The sequence below is a fragment of the Equus caballus genome, chromosome 11 (genome assembly GCF_041296265.1).
Source record: "Equus caballus isolate H_3958 breed thoroughbred chromosome 11, TB-T2T, whole genome shotgun sequence".
Taxonomy (NCBI): Eukaryota; Metazoa; Chordata; class Mammalia; order Perissodactyla; family Equidae; genus Equus; species Equus caballus.
In genome coordinates this window covers 32,619,891-32,641,799 of record NC_091694.1, presented here as the reverse complement: position 1 = coordinate 32,641,799, position 21,909 = coordinate 32,619,891, and the positions used below count along the sequence as shown (strand labels likewise).

The 21,909-nt window shown below is 46.4% G+C and overlaps 1 protein-coding gene across 6 annotated transcripts in view; it reads right to left on the bottom strand.

Annotated features, from left to right (window-relative positions):
- LPO (lactoperoxidase) overlaps window positions 1-21,909 on the bottom strand; it is a 29,771-nt gene that overhangs the window by 5,421 nt on the left and 2,441 nt on the right. For all 6 annotated transcript variants that reach the window (XM_070227464.1, XM_070227465.1, XM_014741414.3 and 3 more), the window contains exons 3-10: window positions 18,351-18,428; window positions 17,343-17,430; window positions 12,148-12,308; window positions 10,638-10,755; window positions 10,085-10,214; window positions 9,155-9,358; window positions 7,570-7,894; window positions 5,489-5,649 (exon numbers count right to left, since the gene is read on the bottom strand). In XM_070227464.1, the coding sequence (XP_070083565.1) occupies window positions 5,489-5,649; window positions 7,570-7,894; window positions 9,155-9,358; window positions 10,085-10,214; window positions 10,638-10,755; window positions 12,148-12,308; window positions 17,343-17,430; window positions 18,351-18,426 (1,263 nt within the window). In that variant the 5' untranslated portion in view covers window positions 18,427-18,428. The remainder of the gene's footprint in view (window positions 1-5,488; window positions 5,650-7,569; window positions 7,895-9,154; window positions 9,359-10,084; window positions 10,215-10,637; window positions 10,756-12,147; window positions 12,309-17,342; window positions 17,431-18,350; window positions 18,429-21,909) is intronic.

Here is a 21,909-nt window from a genome sequence, read left to right as displayed (position 1 = left end):
CTTCCTGCTCTTCAGACAGCATCAGCAGGGACTGAGCGGGAACCCCAGACACACCAGAAGAATGAAGCAGACCAGAATAGCATTGCAAAGGCTCAGGAAACTAAAGTGTCATTGGAACTAAAGCCCACAAAAGTATGCCAGAAGCTACGTGGCAAACCTAAACAGGGTAACTACCTGCTTAAATAGAAGATTTAAATAGAATTGAGAGTCTCCTTACATAATAACTAAAACGCGTAGGATACAACTGAAAATCACCCATAATACCAAGAACCAGGAAAGCCACAATTTTAATGAGAAAAGACGATCAACTGATTCCAATACTGACACGAATCAGATGTTGGAATTATCTGATAAAGATTCTAAAGCAGCTACCATAAAAATGCTTCAATAATCAATTATAAGTTAGCTTGAAGCAAATGAAAAACCAGAACATCTCAGCAAAGTAGAATTTATAAAAGAGAAATGAATTGAAATTATAGACCTGAAAATACACAAACTGAAATAAGAAACCTGTTGGACAGACTCAGTAGTAGGGTGGAGATGACAGGATAGAATGGCAGACAGATCAATAGAGTTTAGTGAATCTGAACAACAGGGAGAAAACAGACTAAATAAAAAATAGACTAAATAGACTTAAAAAAAGACTCTCAAAGAGACCCTCAGGGTTTTGTGGGACAATAACAAAAGATCTAACATGCATACTAATGTAATCCTAGAAGTAGAGGAGAAAGGGGATGGGACTGAAAAAGTATTTGAAGAAATAATACCTGAAAACTTCCTCAAATTGGTGAAAGACATACATTTACAGATTCAAGAAGCTGAATGAATTTCAAACAGAACAAACCCAAAGAAATCTACTCCAAGACACATCATAACGAAATTTCTGAAAAGTAAATACAAATAAAAGGTCTTAAAAACAGCCAAAGAAAAATGACACTTACCTATAAAGGAACACCAATTTGAACAACAGTGAATTCTCATCTGAAATCATAGAGGCCAGAGGGAAGAGGCACAAGAGTTTTCAAGTGCTGAAAGAAAAGAACTGTCAATCCTGACTCTAGTATCTGGTAAAACTATTCTTCAAGAATAAAGAGGAAATAAAGACATTTTCAGATGAAGGAAAACTAAGAGAATTTATTGCTAACAGACTATCCTCAAAGAATGACTAAAGGAAACTCTTTAAACATAAAGAAAATGATAAAAGGAAGAAGGATGGGAGCATCACAAAGGAAAGAAGAACAATGTAATGAGTAAAAATGGAAGCAAACATACTAAATTATTTTCTACCTTGTGAGTTTCTTTAATCATGTTTTGTGGTTGAAGCACCATCTGATATGGTGCTAAATGTAGTGACCTAAAGGAAGTAAGTTTTCTATAACTCACTGAAAAATGATAAACCATTGACACCAGTAGGTTTTGATATGTCATGTATATACATGACATATCAAATATATATATATATATGACAATACTGAGAACAACTCTTAGGGAAACTGTACCAAGTGATATATGAAAATCAAAATGGACCTGTAAAAAGTGTTCAAATAACCTACAGAAGGGCAAGAAAACAATAACAATAGAGGAATGAGAAACAGGAATCAAACAGAAAACAAATAATAAAATGGAAGATTTAAACCCTACACATCAATAATTACTTTAAATGTAAATGATCTAAATACACCAATTTAAAACAGAAATTGGCAGAGTAGATTAAAAAAATGTAATCCAACTATATGCTGTTTACAAGAAACTACCTTTAAACATAATCACATAGGTAGGTTGAAATGGATGGAACAAGATATATCATGGAGACATTAATTTTAAAAAGCATGGGTGGCTATATTAATATCAGATGAAATTGACTTCAGAGCAAAGAAAAGCATGAAGGGCAAAAAAGGACATTACATAATAAGAAGGGGTCTATTCATCAAGAAGATAAAGCAATTCTAAATGTTTACACACTAAACAACAGAGCTTCAAAATATATGAAGCAAAAACCGATAGAGCTGAGAGAAAAAAGACAACTTCTTAGTTATAGTTGGGGACTTCAACACCCTACTCCCAGGAATTGATAGAACTACTAGACAGAAAATCAGCAAGGATACAGAAGAACTGAATAGCACCACCAACCAACAGGATATAACTGACACTTATGGAATACTCCACCCAACAGAGCAGAATACACATTCTTTTTAAGGACCTATGAAAAATTCAACAAGATAACCATACCAGGGTTATAAAACAAATCTTAACAAATTTAAAAGAATTGAAATCATACAGAGTATATTCTGTGCCCACAATGGAATAAAACTAAAAACCAATAAAAGAAAGGCAAGAGGAAAATCTCCAAACACTTAGAAATTAAATAATATACTTCTAAATAACCTGTAGGTCGAAGAGGAAGTTTGAAAGAAAGCAAACAAACAAAAAACCATACTGAATGAAAATGAAAACACAACAGACCAAAATTTGTGGGATGCAACTAATGCAGAGCTAAGAAGGAAATTTATATCACCAAATACTTTCGTTAGAAAAGAGGAAAACTCTCAGATCAATAATCTAAGTTCCTGCCTCAACAAACTAGAAGGAAAAGCAAAATAAACCCACAGCAAGCAGAATAGGCTAAAGAAGAAAAGTCATATGATTGTATAAAGTGATGCAGAAAAAGCATTTGACAAAACTCAACATCTATGCATGATAAAAACTCTTAGTACACTAGGCATAGAGCAGAACTTCCTCAACCTCCTAAAGAGCATCCACAAAAAATTTACAACTAATATTATATTTAATGGTGAAATATTGAATGCTTTTCCTCTAATATTGGGAAGACAAGGATGTCTGCTCTCACCACTCTTATTCAACATAGTACTGGAAGTTATAGCCACTGTAATAAGGTAAGAAAAAGAAATAAAAAACATGTAGATTAGAAAAGAAGAAATACAGCTGTCTTTCTTTGTAGATGACATGATTGTGTATGCCGGAAATCCCAAGGAGTCTACAGAACCTAAAACTCATTGAATTCGGCAAGGTCATAGGATATGAGATCAACACACAAAAACCAATTATATTTTTGTTTACTAATAACAAGCAAGGGGAAACTGAAATAAGAGATGTAATACCATTTACAGTTCCTCCAAAGAAAATGAAGTACTCAGGCATAAATGTAACAAATAAGTACAGGATCTGTATAATAAAAATTACAAAATGTTGATGAAAGATCCAAAGGAAACCCACATACTTGGAGAGACCTACTGTGTTTATATATTGGAAAACTCAACATTGTAAAGATGTCAATTCTCCCCAAATTGATCTATAGTTTTAATGCGATTCCTATCAAAATCCCAGCAAGTTTTCTTTGTAGACACAGATAAGCTTGTTTAAAAACATACGTGGAAAGGGAAATACCATACAATAGCCAAAACAATTTTGAAAAGGAAGAGTCATGTGGGAAGACTCCTTCTTCCTGATGTTAAGCCTTACTATGTAGCTACAGTAACTAAACACGGTGGGTGTGGGAAAAGACACATAGATTAATGGAATAGAATATACAACACAGAAATAGATTCATATAAATATGCCCAAATAACTTTTAACAAAGGACGAAAAGCAATTGAAAAGAGAAAAAAATAGCCTTTTCAATAACTGGTGCAGGAGCAATTAGACATCCACAGGCCAAAAAAATGAACCTTGACCTACACCTCACACTTCAGACAAAAATGAACCCCAAATGGATCATACACTTAAATGTAAAACATAAAACTTCTAGGGAAAAAAGGAGAAAAATCTTTGGGACTTAGGACTGGGGAAAGAATTCTTGAGACTTGACACCAAAAGCACAATCCATGAAAGGAGAAAATTGATAACTATGATCTCATCAATATTAAAAACTCTTGCTCCACAAAAGACCCTGTTAACAGAATGAAAAGATAAAGTACACATTGGGAGAAAATATTTAAAGTCACGTATCTGACAAAGGACTTGTATCTGGAATATATAAAGAACTCTCAAAACTCAACATTAAAAGAAAATTTATCCAATTTGAAAATGGGCAAGATATATGAACAAGTATTTTATTGAAGAGGATATACAGATGGCAAATAAGCACATGAGAAGATGTTCAATATGATTAGCCATTAAAGAAATGGAAATTAAACCATAACGAGATATTACTACATACTTATCAGAAAAAGTGAAAAAAATGATATGACACCAAATAATGACCAGGATGCAGAGAAACTGGATCATTCATACATTGCTGGTGGGAATGTAAAAATGACCCAGCCACTCTGGAAAATAGTTTGGCAGCTCCTTTTAAAACTAAAAATAGGCTTACCATATGACCCAGCTATTGCACTCTTGGGCGTATATCCCAGAGAAATAACAATTTATTTTCACGCAGAAACTTATACAGAAATGTTCATAGCAGCTTTACTCATAATAACCCCAAACTGGAAACTATCCAAATGTTCTTTAGTAGGTGAATAGTTAAACCATGGAATACCACTTAGAAACAAAAAGGAATGAACTATTGATATATGCATCGCCTTGAATGAACCTCAAGGAAATTATGCTGAATGTAAAAAGCCAATCTCAAAAGGATACATGTTGCGTGATTTCATTTATATAACATGGGTGAAATAGCATAACTGCTCAGATAGAGAACAGACCAGTGGTTGCCAGGGGTTAGGGATATGGAAAGGGGAGGGTGGATGTGGCTATGAAAGGGTCACATGAGGGAGTCTTGTGGTGGTGGTAGAGTTAAGCATTTTTATTGTGATGGTGGTTACATGAAACTACACATGTGATAAAATTGCATGGAGCTACACACGCACGCACACACAGAGGATTGCATTTATAGCTGGTGAAATCTGAATAAGCTCTATGGTTTATATCAGTGTTAACTTCCTGCCTTTGATATTGTGTCATAGTTATGCAAAATCTTAGCATGGGGGCAGGCTAGGTTCCTGTATATATTTTTTTTACAACTTCTTGAGAATCTACAATTTTTTCAAAATAACGTGTTTAAAAATATGTGCACGGTTAATAGCAATATATCAACCTTTGTCAGTCTCTTCTAGCTAGTCCATCAGCCAACCAACAACAGCAATTGACTATGCCTGTGACGTGTGGCTTAGGTGTAGAGAATTTTAAAAGAAGATAATCCAATCAAAATAACCAAAATAACTGCTATGTTACAGTCCCAGGAGTAATTCCAGAGATGCCACCTGGGCAGGCACACCGAGTGACGGACATATGAATAACTTTCCAACAATCTGAATCCGGGGATTCATTTTGGGGCAGAGAAGCTGAAGAAACAAAAGGAGGGCTTAAGAGAATGAGTCGGTGGGAAAGAAGCAGCAGAGGAGAGGAAAGGGAAGTGGACATGTGGAAAGCGGAGGAGGCAGCTGGAGATGTGGTGGCGGGCAGAGGGCAGAGCCAGCAGCAGAAGCCAGGGAGCGTGTGAGCCAATGCCCCTGGGCCTCTGTACCTGCACGAAGGCTCCCAGGATTTTCCGGGCTTCCTGGTAGAGCTTCTCTCCATCCCACTGAGGGTTGAGTCTCTTTAGTTCTCTGGCCAGCCGATTGTGCTCTCGGAGAAAGAGGGTGTGGGAAGCGGCCAGCAGGATCTGCTCCGAGGCTCGGGAATCGCCTGAAAGCCCAGAAGGCAGGAAGGTGGGTTCCCCTTGAGCAGCCCCCGAACCCAGTAACCTGCACAAAGAAATAAATGATGGTGCCCCAAAGACACCCTCTCCTAAGCCCCTCCTTCCAGTTAACTTAGGGGAAGTCAGGCGGAAAGGGGTCGGGGTCGGGATTCACAGGTTTGAATCTCAGCCCTACACACACACTTCTAAGCTGTGTGGCTTTGGATGAATTACTTAACATTTCTAAGGCTCAGTCTCCGTATCTGTGAAAATGGGGATAATAAGGCTGACCTCACAAGATTCCGATAAACACTACAGACGACATTAAAAAGTGAACGTTTGCTAATCACAATCCCAACTGCCCTCTAAGGCTTGGCCGTACAAATAAACAAGGGGCTTTTTGTTGTGTGCAGCAACTTGGAAGGTTTTAGGAATGCAAGTTTGAGGGCAGAAGTCTGGGTAGGGTTGAATTCCTCTGTGTAATAAAGGGAGAAGAACCTGGAGATGGGGGCTGTGGGGAGGGAGGGAGGAACAGCATGAGGGGGTGTCAGTCAAACGGTAAAAGACCAGGTGTTTCACAAGGGACTTCTCCGTGTGTCCCCTAATCTGCAAGAAAGTCTATTACGTTTACAAACGCTTGGTCTTAGTGGATATTTCTGTGGGAAAGAGGAAAGGGCTTGGTTTTGTGTCTGGATTGATGTGAGCCATATGTGGACACAGAATCAAAGCGATCTGGGCCCATGGGCCAGCCTTCTGCCACGTCTGGGTGGGGAGGGGGTTTGTCATGGGACAGCAGATTTTTGCAAATGGGAAGGCCTCCTCCAGAAGCCAAAGGCAGAGAGGACCAGGAGGGCATGAGCTCCTGGAATGAACAGAATCGGGGAGCTTGGTTGTGCACAGGCTGTGTAGAGTAAGGGCTTTGTGCCAAGTTTATAAAAAGCCTTAAAAATATACATTCCTCCTTGGGGGCCAGCCCAGTGGCATAGTGGTTAAGTTTGCATGTTCCACTTCTGTGACCCGGGGTGTGCAGGTTTGGATCCCATGCATGGACCTACACATCACTCATCAAGCCATGCTGTGGCAGCATCTCACATACAAAATAGAGGAAAACTGACACAGATGTTAGCTCAGACAATCTTCCTCAAACAAAAAGAGGAAAACTGGCAACAGATGTTAGCTCAGGGCCAATCTTCCTCACCAAAAAAAAAAAAAAAGAAGAAGAAGAAGAAGAAGAAGAAAAGAAAATATACATTCCTCTTAATCAAGAACTTCCTTCTCTAGGAAGTTATCTCAATAAAATTATTAAAAATGAGCACAACCGTTCATTAACAATCATTTTCATTACCTAAAAAACAACGAAAAAATCACAGAAAAACTAGAAAGAACTTAAATGTCTTTGGATAGGGTTGATAAGGTAAGTTATGGTAACATATGTCATGGAAGAGCAGGCAGCCCTTAAAAATCACGTTGTAGAAGAATGTTTAGTGATGTGATCTATTAAGTGAAGACATCAGGTTACAGAGCGTCACTTACCCTATGACCTCAATTTTGTAGAACTATAACTATGATGGAAGAAACACTGGAAAGATAGGCATTAAAGGTTAACAATGATTATCTGTGGGTGGATTTTGCAGATTTTCTTAGTGTTTCTCTGGACTGCCTTGATTCTTTTTTTTTTTTTTTTTTTACAGTGAACACATGTTCTTAGATGCTGGATTCATCTGGGTCCTTCTGCCAGTCCTGGACCACTGCCAGAAGCAGTAGTGGCTTGGTGTGCATTTTTTTAAGAAGATGACCAGGAAAAGCAATGGTAAAGCCTCTCTAGAAGCTGCCTGGCAGTCTCATGAAGTTTTCCGGCCTCCCTCTGCTCTCAGTCCTTGGGATAATCCCTTTGCCTGTGGGCCCCTCTGTTCCCAGTCTAGACTCACCTGCCAGGAAGCAGGGCACGTGGGCAGTGGTGTTGATAAACTCGCAGGGGCTTGGCTTCTTGTTGTCAAAGGGCATGTAGGCCAGGTCGTGGTCCCAGACCTCCTGGTTGACAGCCATGAGGCCCAGGGGGCTGCTAAGGTTTCGGAGGCGGCTGGCCAGGCTGGGCTCTGGGCCATACACAAAACTGGCATCCAGGAAGGAGGTCAGAGCATTGATCTGCTCTCGGGCCAGGGACTGGTAAGGTGGAGTGGGGCAGACAAATCCGGCTCGGAAGAAAGGCATGCACTTCCCTTGAGTCTTCAGCTTGGGGTCATTGGGCGGGAACTGCAGGAGAGATTGGGGTGGGTGACTGGGCTGAGGTGGCACAGCTGGGCCCTGGCAACCTCTCCCCAGGGAAGAGGATGAAGCTGGATGCAGCTGGCAAAGATGCTGATGGCGCGCTCCTGGGACCCTGGGACCAAACAGACTTCAGAAGCCTCCTGCTGACGCTACACCTCCTGCCCTGAAGTTCATTACATCTCGCTGGATAAAAGTGCTGAAGGGAATCATTCAGCTCTTTGCTCTCTTTCATAGCAAAGGCTCCAAATTTTTGGTGGGGAGGGAGTCCTGAGATCCTGGACAAGGATGCAGGACATGAGCTAGGAAGGGTTTGTTAATAATTACTACTAACAATAACTACCGCTGGGTTTTTTTTGGACCTACCACGTGCTAGGCATCATGCATACGTTATCTCACTTTGGTCCTCATGAAACCCTGTAAGGTAGATAATTCAGTCCCATTTTACAGGTGGGAAAACTGAGGTTCAGAAAGGTTATGTAATTTGCCCAACAACTTACAAACCGGAAGACGAAGATGTGAGATTCAGATCCAGATTGACCTCACGCCACAGCTCATGTTCTTTATACCACAGCACAGAGCCTTGATTTGTTGTTTGAGTGACGAAATCACTCTCTAACTGTAAATCCGTGAATAAGAAGAAAAGGTGCAAAGACGCACCATTGCAAGTTCCTCTCCCTTCCTGCTGGAAACTCCCACAAATCCTTGCTGCTCACTCTGATTCATCTCTCGAGTTTCAGCTCTTTCTGGGAGCAGCTTTCTCAGACCCCAGGATGACTTAGAGCAGCTTTCCACAAACTTTACTGCAGACGAAATTAATCTCCTGGGGATCCTGCTAAAATGTAGATTCTGTTTCCCAATGTCTGGGGTGAAGCTTGAGGTTTTACATTTCTAATAAGTCCCCAGGTTGCTGCTGGGCAAGGGATGGAGACCACCCTCCCCAAACTTCCCAATTTTGCCAGTAGTGGTTACTTGTCCATTTCCCACACACGCCCTTGTCCTTGAGGGAAGGAACAGTGTCTTACTCACCTGTGAATCCCAGTGCTTAGTGCACTGCCTGGCATGCAGTGGATGATTAATGTCTATTTACTGAATAAATGGATGAGTGGATGAATGGATGCATGTGGCTAGGGAAGCTGTCAAGTCAGCATTCAAGGCCTACCAAGAGACCCTGGCTGTCAGGCTGGGAATGTCTGCTACCTGAGGGAGGCAAGGGGCTTGTCAGGGACAGGCGGCTGAGGGGCCTACCATGATGGGGAAACAGTTTTCCCCCTGGATACAGTACGCGTCACACTGCTCCTTGGAGTACTCGCTGCTCCCCAGCTCGGTTTCGGGGGCAAAGTCCAGGTCATGGTCCACAATTTGACCCCACTGCATGAAGAGCAGGGGCCTGTTGTGGTCCAGCACATCTTCAGTCAGGTATCCCATGATCTGGTTGGATACCTCACGGGCCTACAGACGGAAACAGAAGGGGAAGGAGGATTGGAGGAAAAAGTGCTTTGAGGATTCAGATTCAACTACAGGTTATTGAGTACCTACAATGTAACAGGTACATTGAATCCCCATGACAAGCTTGTGAGGTGGGGCGCATTATCCCCACTTTGTAGATGAGCAGACTGAGTCCTAGAGCGGCAAGGTCAATTCTCCAAGGTCCTGCAGCTACAAAGGGTCAGGGATGGGACTGAATGCAGGATGTATGACTTGATGACTTGCAAGGCCAGTGTCCTTTCCACTAGGGAGAGGGGAAACAAAGACAGGCTGCCCCTGAAGTAAGTACCACGGAGATGCCAGGTGTCTGGGAATGGAAGAGGGGCTCTGGAGAGGGGCTGCCAACTCAGATGAGGCCAACAGATAGGACCTCCAGGCAAACAACAGCTGATGCACTGCAGGGGCTGGAGCAGGGTAAGGATGGGGCAGGGAGGCCATCTGCCTGGGAGACCCCCGGGGTATCTGGCCTCACGGCTCCGAGCTCTGCTGCCCTCTAGTGGTAGTTTGGGGAACATCGCCTGGGAGCAAGTCCCAATGTCCATCTCCTGCGGCTCCGTGGCGCATCCCTCTATCCTCCCACTTATTTCTTCTTCCTTGCCGTGTGTGTTTGATTAGTGCATCCTCTCCCCTTTCGCGTCCAGCCTTCACTCTGCTGCTCGGGACTCGCCCCCACCCCCGGCGCGCCCTCACCAGCGGGAGAGGGAAGCCGTTCCGCGTCTTGCTCGGCGTCCACCCGAAGGGCAGGGAGAGCCCGTCCTCGTACTCAGCGGGCAGCCAGCGCGCCAACGCCCTGTTGGCGGCGCCCAGCGCAGGGTTCCTCCTGAAACCGAGCAAGACCCGCCTTCAGCCTCCGCCGGTCAGCTCCAGGGTTTGCTTCTCCGCAAACCCCATGGGGATCCCATGGGGAAGGACCAGGGAGCCTCTGTTCGAAGGAAAGGGGGCGCGGAGGAGGCGCCTCTCAAATGTGGGGTTTCTGAACTACTCCCCCTCCCTGAAGGCGCGGGGTTCCTCTGCCCTGAGGAAGGGTGCTGCTTCCTGTGGGATAGAGCGGTCTTTTTCGAAGGTGGGGAAGTCAGGGCAGGGTTCCAACAGAACAGATTCCGGTGAGACCCAAGTCCAGGAGGGTAAGGCGGTGGCAGTTTTGCGGGAATGCCCAAGGTCCAGGGCCCCTGGCTGGGCTGGGCGGGTGGGCAGGTGTGGTGACTGCGAGAGCCTGCCGCCACACTCTCCCCTGCGTGCTCACCTGTTATTACAGTCGCCGGTGATGGTGCGGTAAGGGCTGTGCGCGTCGCATTCCACCACAGGAACAGAGGCACCACAGCCCACCTCGGAAGAGAGTGCAGTCAAGTCCAGGCTGGGGTCTGAAACAGAAGGGACGCTAAAGGGGCTGAGGTTTTCCTCCATTCTGACGCACTGCGGGAACGCAGGAAACGGAAACCAGGGGGAAGTTAGATTTTTTGGAATGCATTCTATGTTCTAAGTTTTTCTCCGGTGTTTTCTCATTTATTCCCGGCAGCCCTTTAAAGTAAGAATTTTAATTCCTGCTTTACAGAGAATAAACTGAGACCATGGTGCTCAGGAGACTTGCCCAAAGCCGCACAGATAGTAAACTGTGAAAGTCCCCAGAATTGTTAGTAATTCTTTGCCTACCAGATCTTTTGAATCAACAGATCTTTCTTTTAGAATGAAAATACCCCTGAGTGGTTAAGTACACGTTAGTATGAGTTAGTTTGGTAAAATTGCTTTTCTTCTAAAGCTTCACTGACATCTAAAGCAGCAAGCAAGCAGAAATCTAGACAAGAAAGCTGTGGGGAGGGCAGGTAATTTTTAAGCGAGGGCCACTGTGGCTGGGGAGGAGTAACACAGTGGCGGCTTGACGCATCCGAGGCTTCCATGTGGGCACAGACCCTCAATGCAGCCTGTGACCCATGCTGGCACCTGCAAGGAAAGAGAGGCAGGGAATCTGGCTCTCTGCGGGCTTTGTCTGGGGGATCCTCTGCGGAGGTTGGCAGGGGCCAGCCTTCAACCCCAGCACCTTTTGAGTCTCAGAAGCCAAAGTGCCCCCTACTTCTCCCTACCTGGTCCCACTTTCCTTCTTTGGGATCTTTGGAATTTGCCCAAGTCCTAGGCCAAGGATCTTCCCCCACTTGATGTTTTCCTGGGGAGAACCTGCAGCCTCTTCTTCCGGTCAGGACCAGACCCCTTCCTCCATGACACTCGGTGAGCTGTGACATTTGGCAGGGGGTGGGGCTGGAGAGGTTGGAGGAGGTCACGACCAATCCATCAGCTCATCGTTTCAGCTCCATGTTACGCAGAACAAGATGTAAATCTCATCTCCTGTGACATTATCCCAGTAAATCCCCTTGACACAGGTGGCTTAAATGTCCCATTCACAGGCGGAAGTGGTGACATTGTGGTTTGGACATGGAGCCCATGTTTATTGACTTAAGTATTTCCTCTGAACAGAGGCCTTGCAGATGGTTTTATACAAAGAGCATGAATGTCCCCTCATTTGGAGTTGGCAATGTGACCTTGCTGGACCTAAGTTCCTTTCTCTGCAAAAAAGAGCATTGACCCAGCTATCATTTCAGCCCCTCCTTGCTCTGCAGGTCTATGATTCTAGAAGGGAGAGACAGGAGTGCCTCTCTGAGGAGAGAGCTCTTAATAGGGAATGCAGCTTTTGGTGGCTTCTGCTCTCTCCTGCAGAGAGATGACTCCTTCCTGCCATCAGAGAGCTGGTGGGTTTTCTGTACCTGTGGCGTTGGTCAAGGTCGCTTTCCGCCTCAGTCTCTTTAAGGAGTCCTCCCACACCTGCCCGGTGCGGATGGCTGTGCGTGTCCTGCCTTTGGCATGTTTGAGGTACTCGGAGAGCTGTCGAGTGCTGGGCGACTCAGAGCTCAGGGCGGTCTTCAGCCTACAACGGAGAGCAATGGGGGAGTCATGGCCGGGCCCCTCAGCTTCAACCCTGTAGATGGGATGTGAGGTGGTGTGTGTCTAGGGAGCAGCCAAGGGGTGCAGGCAGCATGTGGAAAACAAGCACTTCCTGTGCTCTCAGGATCTTTCCACGTTTTCCTTCTAACGCCTCTGAAAATCTCTCCTGGGAGGAGGAAGCTCCAGTGTGTCGTTAAGCTTTGCGAGGTCTGGTTCTGAGGGAAGGCAGGCAGATGGACGTGAGCACTTCCTGAATTAGAATCAAAGGGTTGCAGCTGTGCTGGCTGCGTCAGCGTCAACTGGGGAACCTTAAAAACACCCAAAATCCAGGACGGACTAATTCAGACTGAGGAACCCCTGACACGTAGCTGGCATCTCACTGAGCCTTGTGGACCGAGAATTCTAGAAATAACATGCCAGTGGGCCTTCCGTTCTGCCCATGAAAATGTCCTTAATGGCATCTGGCCCTAGAGCTATTGTGGGGGCTGTTCAGATTTGGGCTGTGGCAGCCAGCCTCTTGCTGACCATTTCTTGGGCCAGATGTTCAGCCTTTTTATTCTTAATTTCCCGTGTATAAAATGAGAAACCAAAAACCCTTTTACTAAGAAGCTGGTGACAACACAGAGATGACCGAGGGCAAGGTGTATGAGAAAAGCTCCTCCAGGGGCTGGCCCGGGGGTGTAGTGGTTAAGTTTGCAAGCTCCGCTTCAGCGGCCCTGGGCATGTGGGTTTGGATCATGGGCACCAACCTTGTCAAGCCGTGCTGAGGCAGGAGTCCCACATAGAAAGTAGAGGAAGATGGGCATGGATGTTAGCTCAGGGCTAATCTTCCTCAAAAAACCGAAAGTTCCTCCAGAGGCCAGCCCCGTGGCCAAGTGGTTAAGTTTGCCCACTCCACTTCAGTGGCCTGGGGTTTTGCTGGTTTGACTCCTGGGTGCGGACATGGTACCGCTCGTTGAGCCATGCTGGGGCGGCATCCCACGTGCCACAGCTGGAAGGACCCACAACTAAAACTATACAACTATGTACTGGGGGGCTTTGGGAGAAAAAGGAAGAAAAAAAATTAAAAAAACAAAGTTCCTCCATGAGGACCATCTACCCCTCCCCGTGCCTCAGTTTCTCCATGTGTGAGATGAGGGTTTCTATGAGATGGCCTCTATGGCTCTAAGCCTCTGAAATATTGGAAGTGGCTCAAATTCTCACAAAAGACAACCCTGCTTCTGGGGTACAATTCACTGGCTGTAACACGTGGCCTGTCACTATAGATCGGGTTAACTCTATTTCAAGCACCAGGGGCACATGTCTCAGCCTGGTGGCTCCATGCGTGAGTGGGGCAGGCACAAAATGGTAACGACTGTGCTCTAATCACCAGGCCAACCGCCTCCAGCCTCCCCCCAACTCGATAAAGTAAACCCCAGAAAATAAGCCAGATTGTCTTTTTGCTGCTGTTGGAGGAGACATCATGGCGCAGTGGCCCAGACTTCAGCACTGTCCTATATGGTAACCATTAGCCACGTGTAGCTATTTAAATGGAAATTCATTAAAATTAAGGAAAATTAAAAATTCGGTTTCTCTGTGGCACTAGTGACATTTCAAGTGCTCAATAGCCATGTGTAGTTAGTGGCTCTTGTACTGGACAGCACAGACATAGAACATTTTGTCCTTGCAGAAAGTTCTATTGGACAGCACTGACCTAGAGTTTGGGCCTAGAGGCAAGGTTTGAATCTGGTTCCACCAGGATTGGTTTACTGATATGACCTCTGAGTGACCTGCCCCTCTGCAAAGCGAGGATCAAAGTATTCCTTACACCAAGGCCTTGCGTGTGACCTTTGGAACACACTGGCTGGGTCTGACTCCTGACTGCCACTTACTAGTGTGCCTGTGGACAACTTACTCAACCTCTCTGTACCCAGTTTCCTTACCCATAAAATGAGGATAATGATAGTAACCTTAGGTTGTTCCATGCTATTTGATCATTTTGAACTTGCAGACAGCTATTTCATATAGTTCAATTTAGCACGTCATAGGATTTTGGGAAGGATAGATACCCTAGAGCTGTGTCAGGCACAGACTAAACGCGTGTGTTAGCATCAGTGTCATCGTCATCATCAGCCAGGTCCCACAGGGTCCCTCACCCCATGAACAAAGAAGGTGGGATGCTGGGCCTCCCAGGGCTCCACTGGAAAGGCCCCACGCAAGGGTGCAGGCGCTCCTCGCTTCCTCCCCTGCCCTGCTCTCTGCCTGGCTCTCCTGCCTGAACCTGACTCACCAGGGACTTACCTCCTGCTTCGCCTCAGGGCTGGGCTCCGTGGGAGGAGGCCGGGCTTTGGTTGAACTCTTTTTCCATCTGCAGGCCTCCCCCTTGTCCTAGCCACCGTCCTCTCCTGTCTGGACGGCCACAGCAGCCTCCTAACTGGGTTTCTGCCTCCACTCCTGTCCCTCTCCCTTCCATTCCCTAGGGGGCAGCTGGAGTGCGCTTTTTAGAATGAAAAGCAGACCACGCCACTGTCTGATTAAAGCGCTTTGTTGCTTTAACGTGGATGAAGCCATCTGCTTGCTGCATACATGCTCATAATGTTGTATAATCATCGCCTCTATCTAGTTCCAAAACATTTTCACCACCCGCAAAGGAGACCCCATATTCATTAAGCAGTCACTCCCCATTCCTTCCTCCCACCCTACTCGCCGGCCCCTGGCAACCACTAGTCTGCTTTCTGACTCTGTGGCCCTCAGGGTCCATGTCTCTATCCTCACCTGTGTGCTCCTGCTTGCATACCATCTCCACCAGCACTGGCTTTCTTCCTGTCTCCTAAGCACCCTAAGCTCTTTTCTGCCCCAGGACCTTTGCCTGTACTGTTCCCATTCCCTGGAATGCCATCCCCCTGGCTCTCTACATGGCTGGCTCCTTCTCATCCTCCATCAGGCTTCCCTGATCCCTGTACCTAAAGCAGCAACTATTGCTCTGGTTATTTCCTTTGTTGTCCTTATCACAAAGCATGCGTCGTTGGATTGTCAGTGTGCTTGTGTAGCAAGATGTTTCAGTCGGATTCCTTACATCTCCACGAGGCCCTTAAGTCCAAGAACTAACCAGTGGGGACGAGTTCCAAAGCAGGGCTGGTGGTCCTGTGTATGACTTACAAAGGAGCTGATGAACACTGATTATGTGGCTTTTGTTCTATCCCCACCTTGGGGCTATAAAAGGGTTAAAGTTAAGGACAGAGAAAGAATTTTCATTTGGAGATAGTTGCTGAAATGCCAGGCATTTCCCTCCTGCCACCATGGGGCTTCCTCTTTGCTTTAATTCTCGTGACAAGGGCCTTAGGAGGAGGGCTCGACTTTGTGTCCTGCAGTCATGGCCGGTGGTTGATACCTGCTCAAAGAGCCAGAGAAAAGAAGTGGTGGCTGACGCTGTGCACCTAACAGCAGAGTAAGCCAGACAGGGCAGCACTGGGCCCCAAATGTGCACATCCTCCAGCAGCAGGGCGAAGGTTTCAGTCTTCCGGAGGCTGCCTAAAAGGAGCCTGGCTCAAGAGGGAGTGGAGGGGGGAGGGGGTGAGCCGGATGCTTCCAGGCGGAGGGGTGGAGCTGTAAGCTACTGGCCAGAAACCTGCCTGGGTCAGGGAGTTGGCAGCAGATTCAGAGAGAGCTGAAAAGTGCCCAAGTAGGGAGCCTCAGACCTCCCACAAGGCACTAAATTGTCCAGGTGACTTGCCATCCTGTCTCTCTCCTCTCTCCCCTAGCTGAACCCCTCAGGAGTCAGAAAGCTGGGCTGGGGGAGAAGGAGGAGCCCAGGAGGGAGGGACAAGCAGACTGTGCTGCCTCCCTCACTGGAAGCCTAAAGCAGCTCTGAGCTGAGGGAAGTGAGCAGCTCTGGGCTTTGTCTTCTTGTGCTGACGTTTGAATTCCCGAAAGGACACTGCTGTGCTGTCGGGACGAGGAGTGACCAGAGCAAATCTTGTCATCTAAAGTCAGCAAAAAGTGACGGGTCTGCTTGAGAGGTCGTCTGAGGGCCAAGAAGGAAGGAAGCCCCAAGTCTAGTGGAAATGGACAGCGAGTGGAAAGAATAAGCCTGTCTTCTGCTCAACACAATGGTCACTCTTGTTCGTCTAGCTCACGTATGGGCTTCCTGAGGGCAGGGACCCAGTCTGCATGGCTTATTTCAGGGATCCCTGCCCCCGCACATGGTTGGAGGGTGGCTGACTCTGCTGGTGCCCTGCGGGATCCCTATCCCCAAGTGCCCTTGGGTCCCTTTATAGGGCTGGTGTGCTCCACCCCTAGCTGCTGAGGGGGCAGCTGCTGAAGCCTCACACCTGAAACCTACCTGGGCGATTGATTCTGAGCCAATGGGGCTGCATGGCTGGAGGTGCCTGGCAGTTACACCGCATGCGGCACCACCCTCAGCCCTGAGCCTGCAGCACATCTGACTGACGTCAAGGAAACATTTGGCAGATGAAAGTTCCACTTCCTTACTCCAAGATGAGACAGGCTCTGAGGTGCAACCTATGCTCCAGATCTGCCTGTGAGGTCGGCTGAGGCTAGACCTTAAACCACGTCCTTCTTAACTCTCTCCTCTTGCCCCTCTGGCTTTACTCTCTCACTCTGACAACTTTCCCAAGAGCACACCCTAATAAGTCACCTGCACCTAATAAGACCTGCAGAACCCGTTCTCAGGCTCTGCTTCTAGGGAACCTGACCTAAGTCAGTCAATATGAGTTGAATGAATGGACAACTTCTATGTACAGACTTTCTGAGACTCTGGAAGGCATGACCCAAGGAAACATTTGGCCATGTGGAAGAAAGTGTTCATAAGATTAGATAAGATAGCCTCTTCAAAGTAATTTATAGGCTGAGGATTTTAGGAGTTGTGTGCTGATATCCTGCTTGCCACATACCCGGAGGTGGAAGGGCAGGTTGTATAATTGCTTTGGCTTGTTGGTTTTCCGGGGCTGGCCTAGATGTGCTTGTTGTTAACAGGAAGCCCCAGAAGGGCCGTACGTTGTGTGTGTGTGTGTCATACCTGGTCCGGGATTCCAGGAAGGCCTTGTTGACTTGGACCTTGACCTGATTCACAGCATCAGAGATGGCAGCTGTCGTGGGAGATTGCTCTTGGATGGGGAGAAGCAAGGAGCAGGGTATCAGATGTCGATCCTTCAAGATGTCCTCTGCCTCTGTCTCCCTCTTTCCCAGCCATTACCCCATCCCTCAAATATGAGCCAGTAGAAGATCAAGGTTGGGAAACATTCACAAGAATCTTCAAGGAGAAAAATCACAGCATGGGAAGAATACGCTCTGATCCTCAATAAGTTGTCAAAATTGCTCTTCAAAAGTCCCCTAGAATACCCAGTGATGGGACTAAGAAGGTATGCAACCACTCAGGCTACTGGGCTAAGGAAATTTTCTGGTCTTGGTGAGGTGGACCCTTAAGCAAGTCCATCAAAGGGCTTAGCTGATCACTAGGACCCTGATGTAGGGAAGGGAATGGTGTGGGGTAGAGGTGGGATTCCTTATTTTCACTCATATTGGGGTCTGGAGCATGGCAGGCAGGATGCAGTCTCTGAACAAGGGGAATGTGGTGTTAAATACACCCCTTAAAAATACATCTCCAAATGGAAGCTCAGAATGTGATCTTATGTGGAAAAAGGGTCTTTGCAGATGTAATTAATTAAGAAGAAGTCATACATGTACAGGATTAGGGTGGGCTCTAAATTCAATGACTGGTGGTCTTTCAACAAGAGGAGAAGACACACACACAGAGGAAGGCCGTGTGAAGACGGAGGCAGAGATTGGAGTGATGCAGCTGTAAGCCAAGAAACACCGAGGATTACTGGGAGCCACCGGAAGTTAGGAAGACACAAGGAAGGATTCTCCTCTAGGGCCTTCAGAGGAGCACGACACTGCCAACACCTTGATTTTGAACTTCTAGCCTCTGGAACTGTGGGAGAATAGATTTCTGTTGTCTTAAGCCAACCAGTTTGCTGTCCTTTGTTGCATCAGCCCCAGGAAACCAATACAGGGAGACACTTACCTCTTGTGGCAGATGCTGCAGCCTGGAGCAAAGTCAGGGAAGCTAAAAGGGCTGGGAGATGTACAAGGACCCGCATCGCTGAAATGAGACGCAGAAAGATGGTGTGAGCCTTGTAGAGCTCCCATGGGAAGAAAAGAATCACAGAAAGGGGATGGTAAAGCAGAGAAAGCCCAGGGAACACCAGACACCCTAACACTGGAACAGAAAAGGGGAAACCACAATAACTAACTAAGCATCTACCATCTGTGCAGGCCCATGCTGGGGACTGGGAGACATGGAAAGAAGCAGTGACGGAAGGGAAAGAACTCAGGCTTCAGGATCAGGAGGTCCTGAGCCATGGTTCTGCATTTGCTCTACCTAGCTCTGTGATATTGGGCAGGCTACTTAACATCTCTGGGCCCCTGGCCTGCCAAGTGAGAGGGTTGGACCAAGTGATCCAGGATGTTGGATTCTGCCCTGACAGCCCATGACTGGAGATCCTCTACCTGTCTTATCACAGGTGTCATAAATGCTGTACCAAACCTGGAATGCGTCTTTGGAGTTCCCCTCCCTCTTTTCCCTTGGGATGTATTGCCCCCTGCAAGCCACCTGCCTCTGGCCCAGCTCCGTGGGAGTGTGTCTGAGAAGGAGACCCTCAGCTCCTCCCTTCAGAAACCGGCAGGGGCTTCACCCTTTCTCAAAGAGCTGATTTGATGGGAAAACATGAACAAAAGTTGTGACAAAGCTCAGAGCTCCCCTGAACCCACAACTGTGTCCTAAGCTGCCTGGAGAGAGTCCAGCTCTTAGATTAACCCCTTCAAGGTGAGCTTTAACTCTGAACCTAAATCATCAGAGTAAAATTCATGCAGCTTTGTTTGCTGATGAGGGGTTTGGGCTTAGAGTGGTCATTAGGTTTGGTGGAATAGACCCAAAATATCTTTTGAGGAGATTCTAGCTCCAGCCCAAGGAGGTGCCTATGGTGTGCAGATGGAGCGATCATGTTTTTAGACCATGCTCGTGACAGGCTCTTCAGCTTTCACAAGAGGGCACGAGCTCTCCCCTCAGTGTGCATCCACTCATTGGACTTCAGAAACACACTGGGGAGAACGTCCACAGATTGGCTGCCGCCTCCATATCTGCTCAAAGCTTCCCTCAGAGAAATTGTGGTTCTGGAGCATTGCCTGAGAGGCCACCCAGCTGGTCTTCTAGACACTCTTCAGATGATCTCCTTGGGGTAGGCCAGACCAGAGAGGAGAACTGTGTATCTGGACCCTGTAATTTCAGCCTCCCTCATGCTCCCCTCATCTTTCCCTCTACCGTTTTATGATCCCCCTAATAATGTTTATCTTGTTGAATGTACTTTTCGTAAACTAACTCTAGGAAAAAAGGCAAGGTACAAATAAGTGCCAAGATTCTCCCTAGCACTTTTTTTTTTTCAAGAGGAGTTCTCAAGCGACTTGGCCCCTCGGTGGGCTCTTGTCCTTAAACCTCTATGGTCCCAAGTAGAACCATAGTCTTCCTCTTTGTGACTCAAGGAGACCACTGAACCAGTAGAAATCTGCCCTTTCAGGCAAATAAAGATGATGGTTTTGAGTGAAAGGTATCATTGGTACATATTTTTTAATTGTGGTGAAAACATAGCATAAAATTTACTCTTAATCATACAGTGCAGTCGTGACAAGTACATTCACACTGTTGTACAGCAGATCTCTGTTCTAGATCTCTGTTCCACAGATGATCTCTGATCATCTAGCAAAACTGAAACTCTATACCCACTAAACACCAACTCCCCATTTCTCCCCACCCCCAGCCCCTGGCAAACACCATATTATTGATTTTTTAAGAGGGCTGGTGAGCACACAAGTATTCATTATATTATTCTTTCAATGACTACTGTATTTCTTAATTAAATATAACCAAAAAGTAAAAGGTTAGTCTATGAAAAAAGGGCATCATCTAAAACAGACTGAGGAAGGAAAATGTTGTAGCTGAAGACATGAAAGTTGAGAAATCTGAACAGGAAAAAAAGCTTAGATACTCATTTCTCCTCTCCTTTCCTTGGAACCCCATTCACACTCTCCTCACTGGGGAAGTGGCGGTGGTGGTGGTGGCAAACCTCAAGGCCAAAGCAAAATGGTTTTCCATGTCTTGGCCAACTTTCTTGGTGGGTGTGAAGGAAGGATGTGGGACAGAAAGCAGAGCCAGGCAGATACGAGGCCATGCCACTGGAAAAAGGATATGCAAAAAGATCGTGGAGGGCCACTATCTGCAGCCAGAGCCAAGCAAGTAGAGGGCAGAGGACATAGGGCTTCAGAGTATAAGAGGCCAACAAGGGACTTCTGTGATGTTTGGATATTTACCCACGTTCTTATCATCATGCTCAGTGCAGAAACCATTTCCCAAGCCCTTCCCTGGGATAGGAAGCACTATCTGGAGACAGAGCCACAGCCTTTACCCTTTAAATACCAGGCTGGTCCACAGTCCCTTGCCTCTACTCACACACTTTCTTATGCAATGCCCTCTCTGCATGATAAACTCCTATTCATTCTTCAAAACCCAGGCCACATGCCACCTCCGCTGTGAAGTATACCAGATTTCTTCAGGCAAAATTAGATCATTCCTTTTTCTGTCTTCCTACAATACTTTACTCATATCTCATATCACTCTTTTCAAGTCTGTTTTCCCTATCAGACTATGAGCTCCTCAAGGGCTATGTCTTATTTATTTTTGTTTTTCCATTGCCCAAGCCTAGTCTCAGTACATAATAGGTGTTGGGTGTACGTTGAATGCATGAAATTCCTAGGGCAGAGAAATTCAGCTGGAGGGTGCAGAGGGAGAGGGTGGTAATGGTCCTTTAGCAGGCATCTCATAACTTAATGTGCCTGCTAATCACCCGGGGACCTTGTTGACTGCAGATTCTAACTCAGAAGGTATAGAAGGGACCCAAGAGTCTGCACTTCCAACAAGCTCCCAGGTGATGCCAATAGTGCTGGTCTGCAGACCACATCTGAGTCTCAAGGCCTTCCAAAGTCTGGCTTTCAGACTTGCTGAGAAGTCACCAATGGGGTTGCCGGAAGGCCTGGCAAAGGAAAGAATCAGTGAGATTCTTTTCCATGAATGGTGAGAGCTATGTTGAGGATGGTGGGATGAGCCAGTAGGAGAACCAACAAACACCCAATCACTCCTAAGAATGTTCTATTTGATCTTTCGAGCAGCTCCAGGATCAAGAGGAGAATGGAGAGGAGAGAGCTCTTATCTAGCTCTCCACATCAGAGACAATCCTCCACCTCGGCCACAGGGTTTGGGACACCCAATCACATAAAAACCATTATGATTCAACTACTCCATTCTCCCCAAATGAAGCCCGTCTAATATTCATACACCTGATTGAGAACCAGATGTCCACAGGGTATTCAAGACACCTGGTACTAGACATTCAGGGCTAACTGGATGTTCAGATCTGCTGTAGATAGCAGGCATCAAATGCTGGAAAAGAGATGAAGATCTGAGAGCCCTGGCTTAGGGAACCTTTTAAAACACTGGAAAATCTCAATATAGTTTAGAGGTCATGTGATATCAC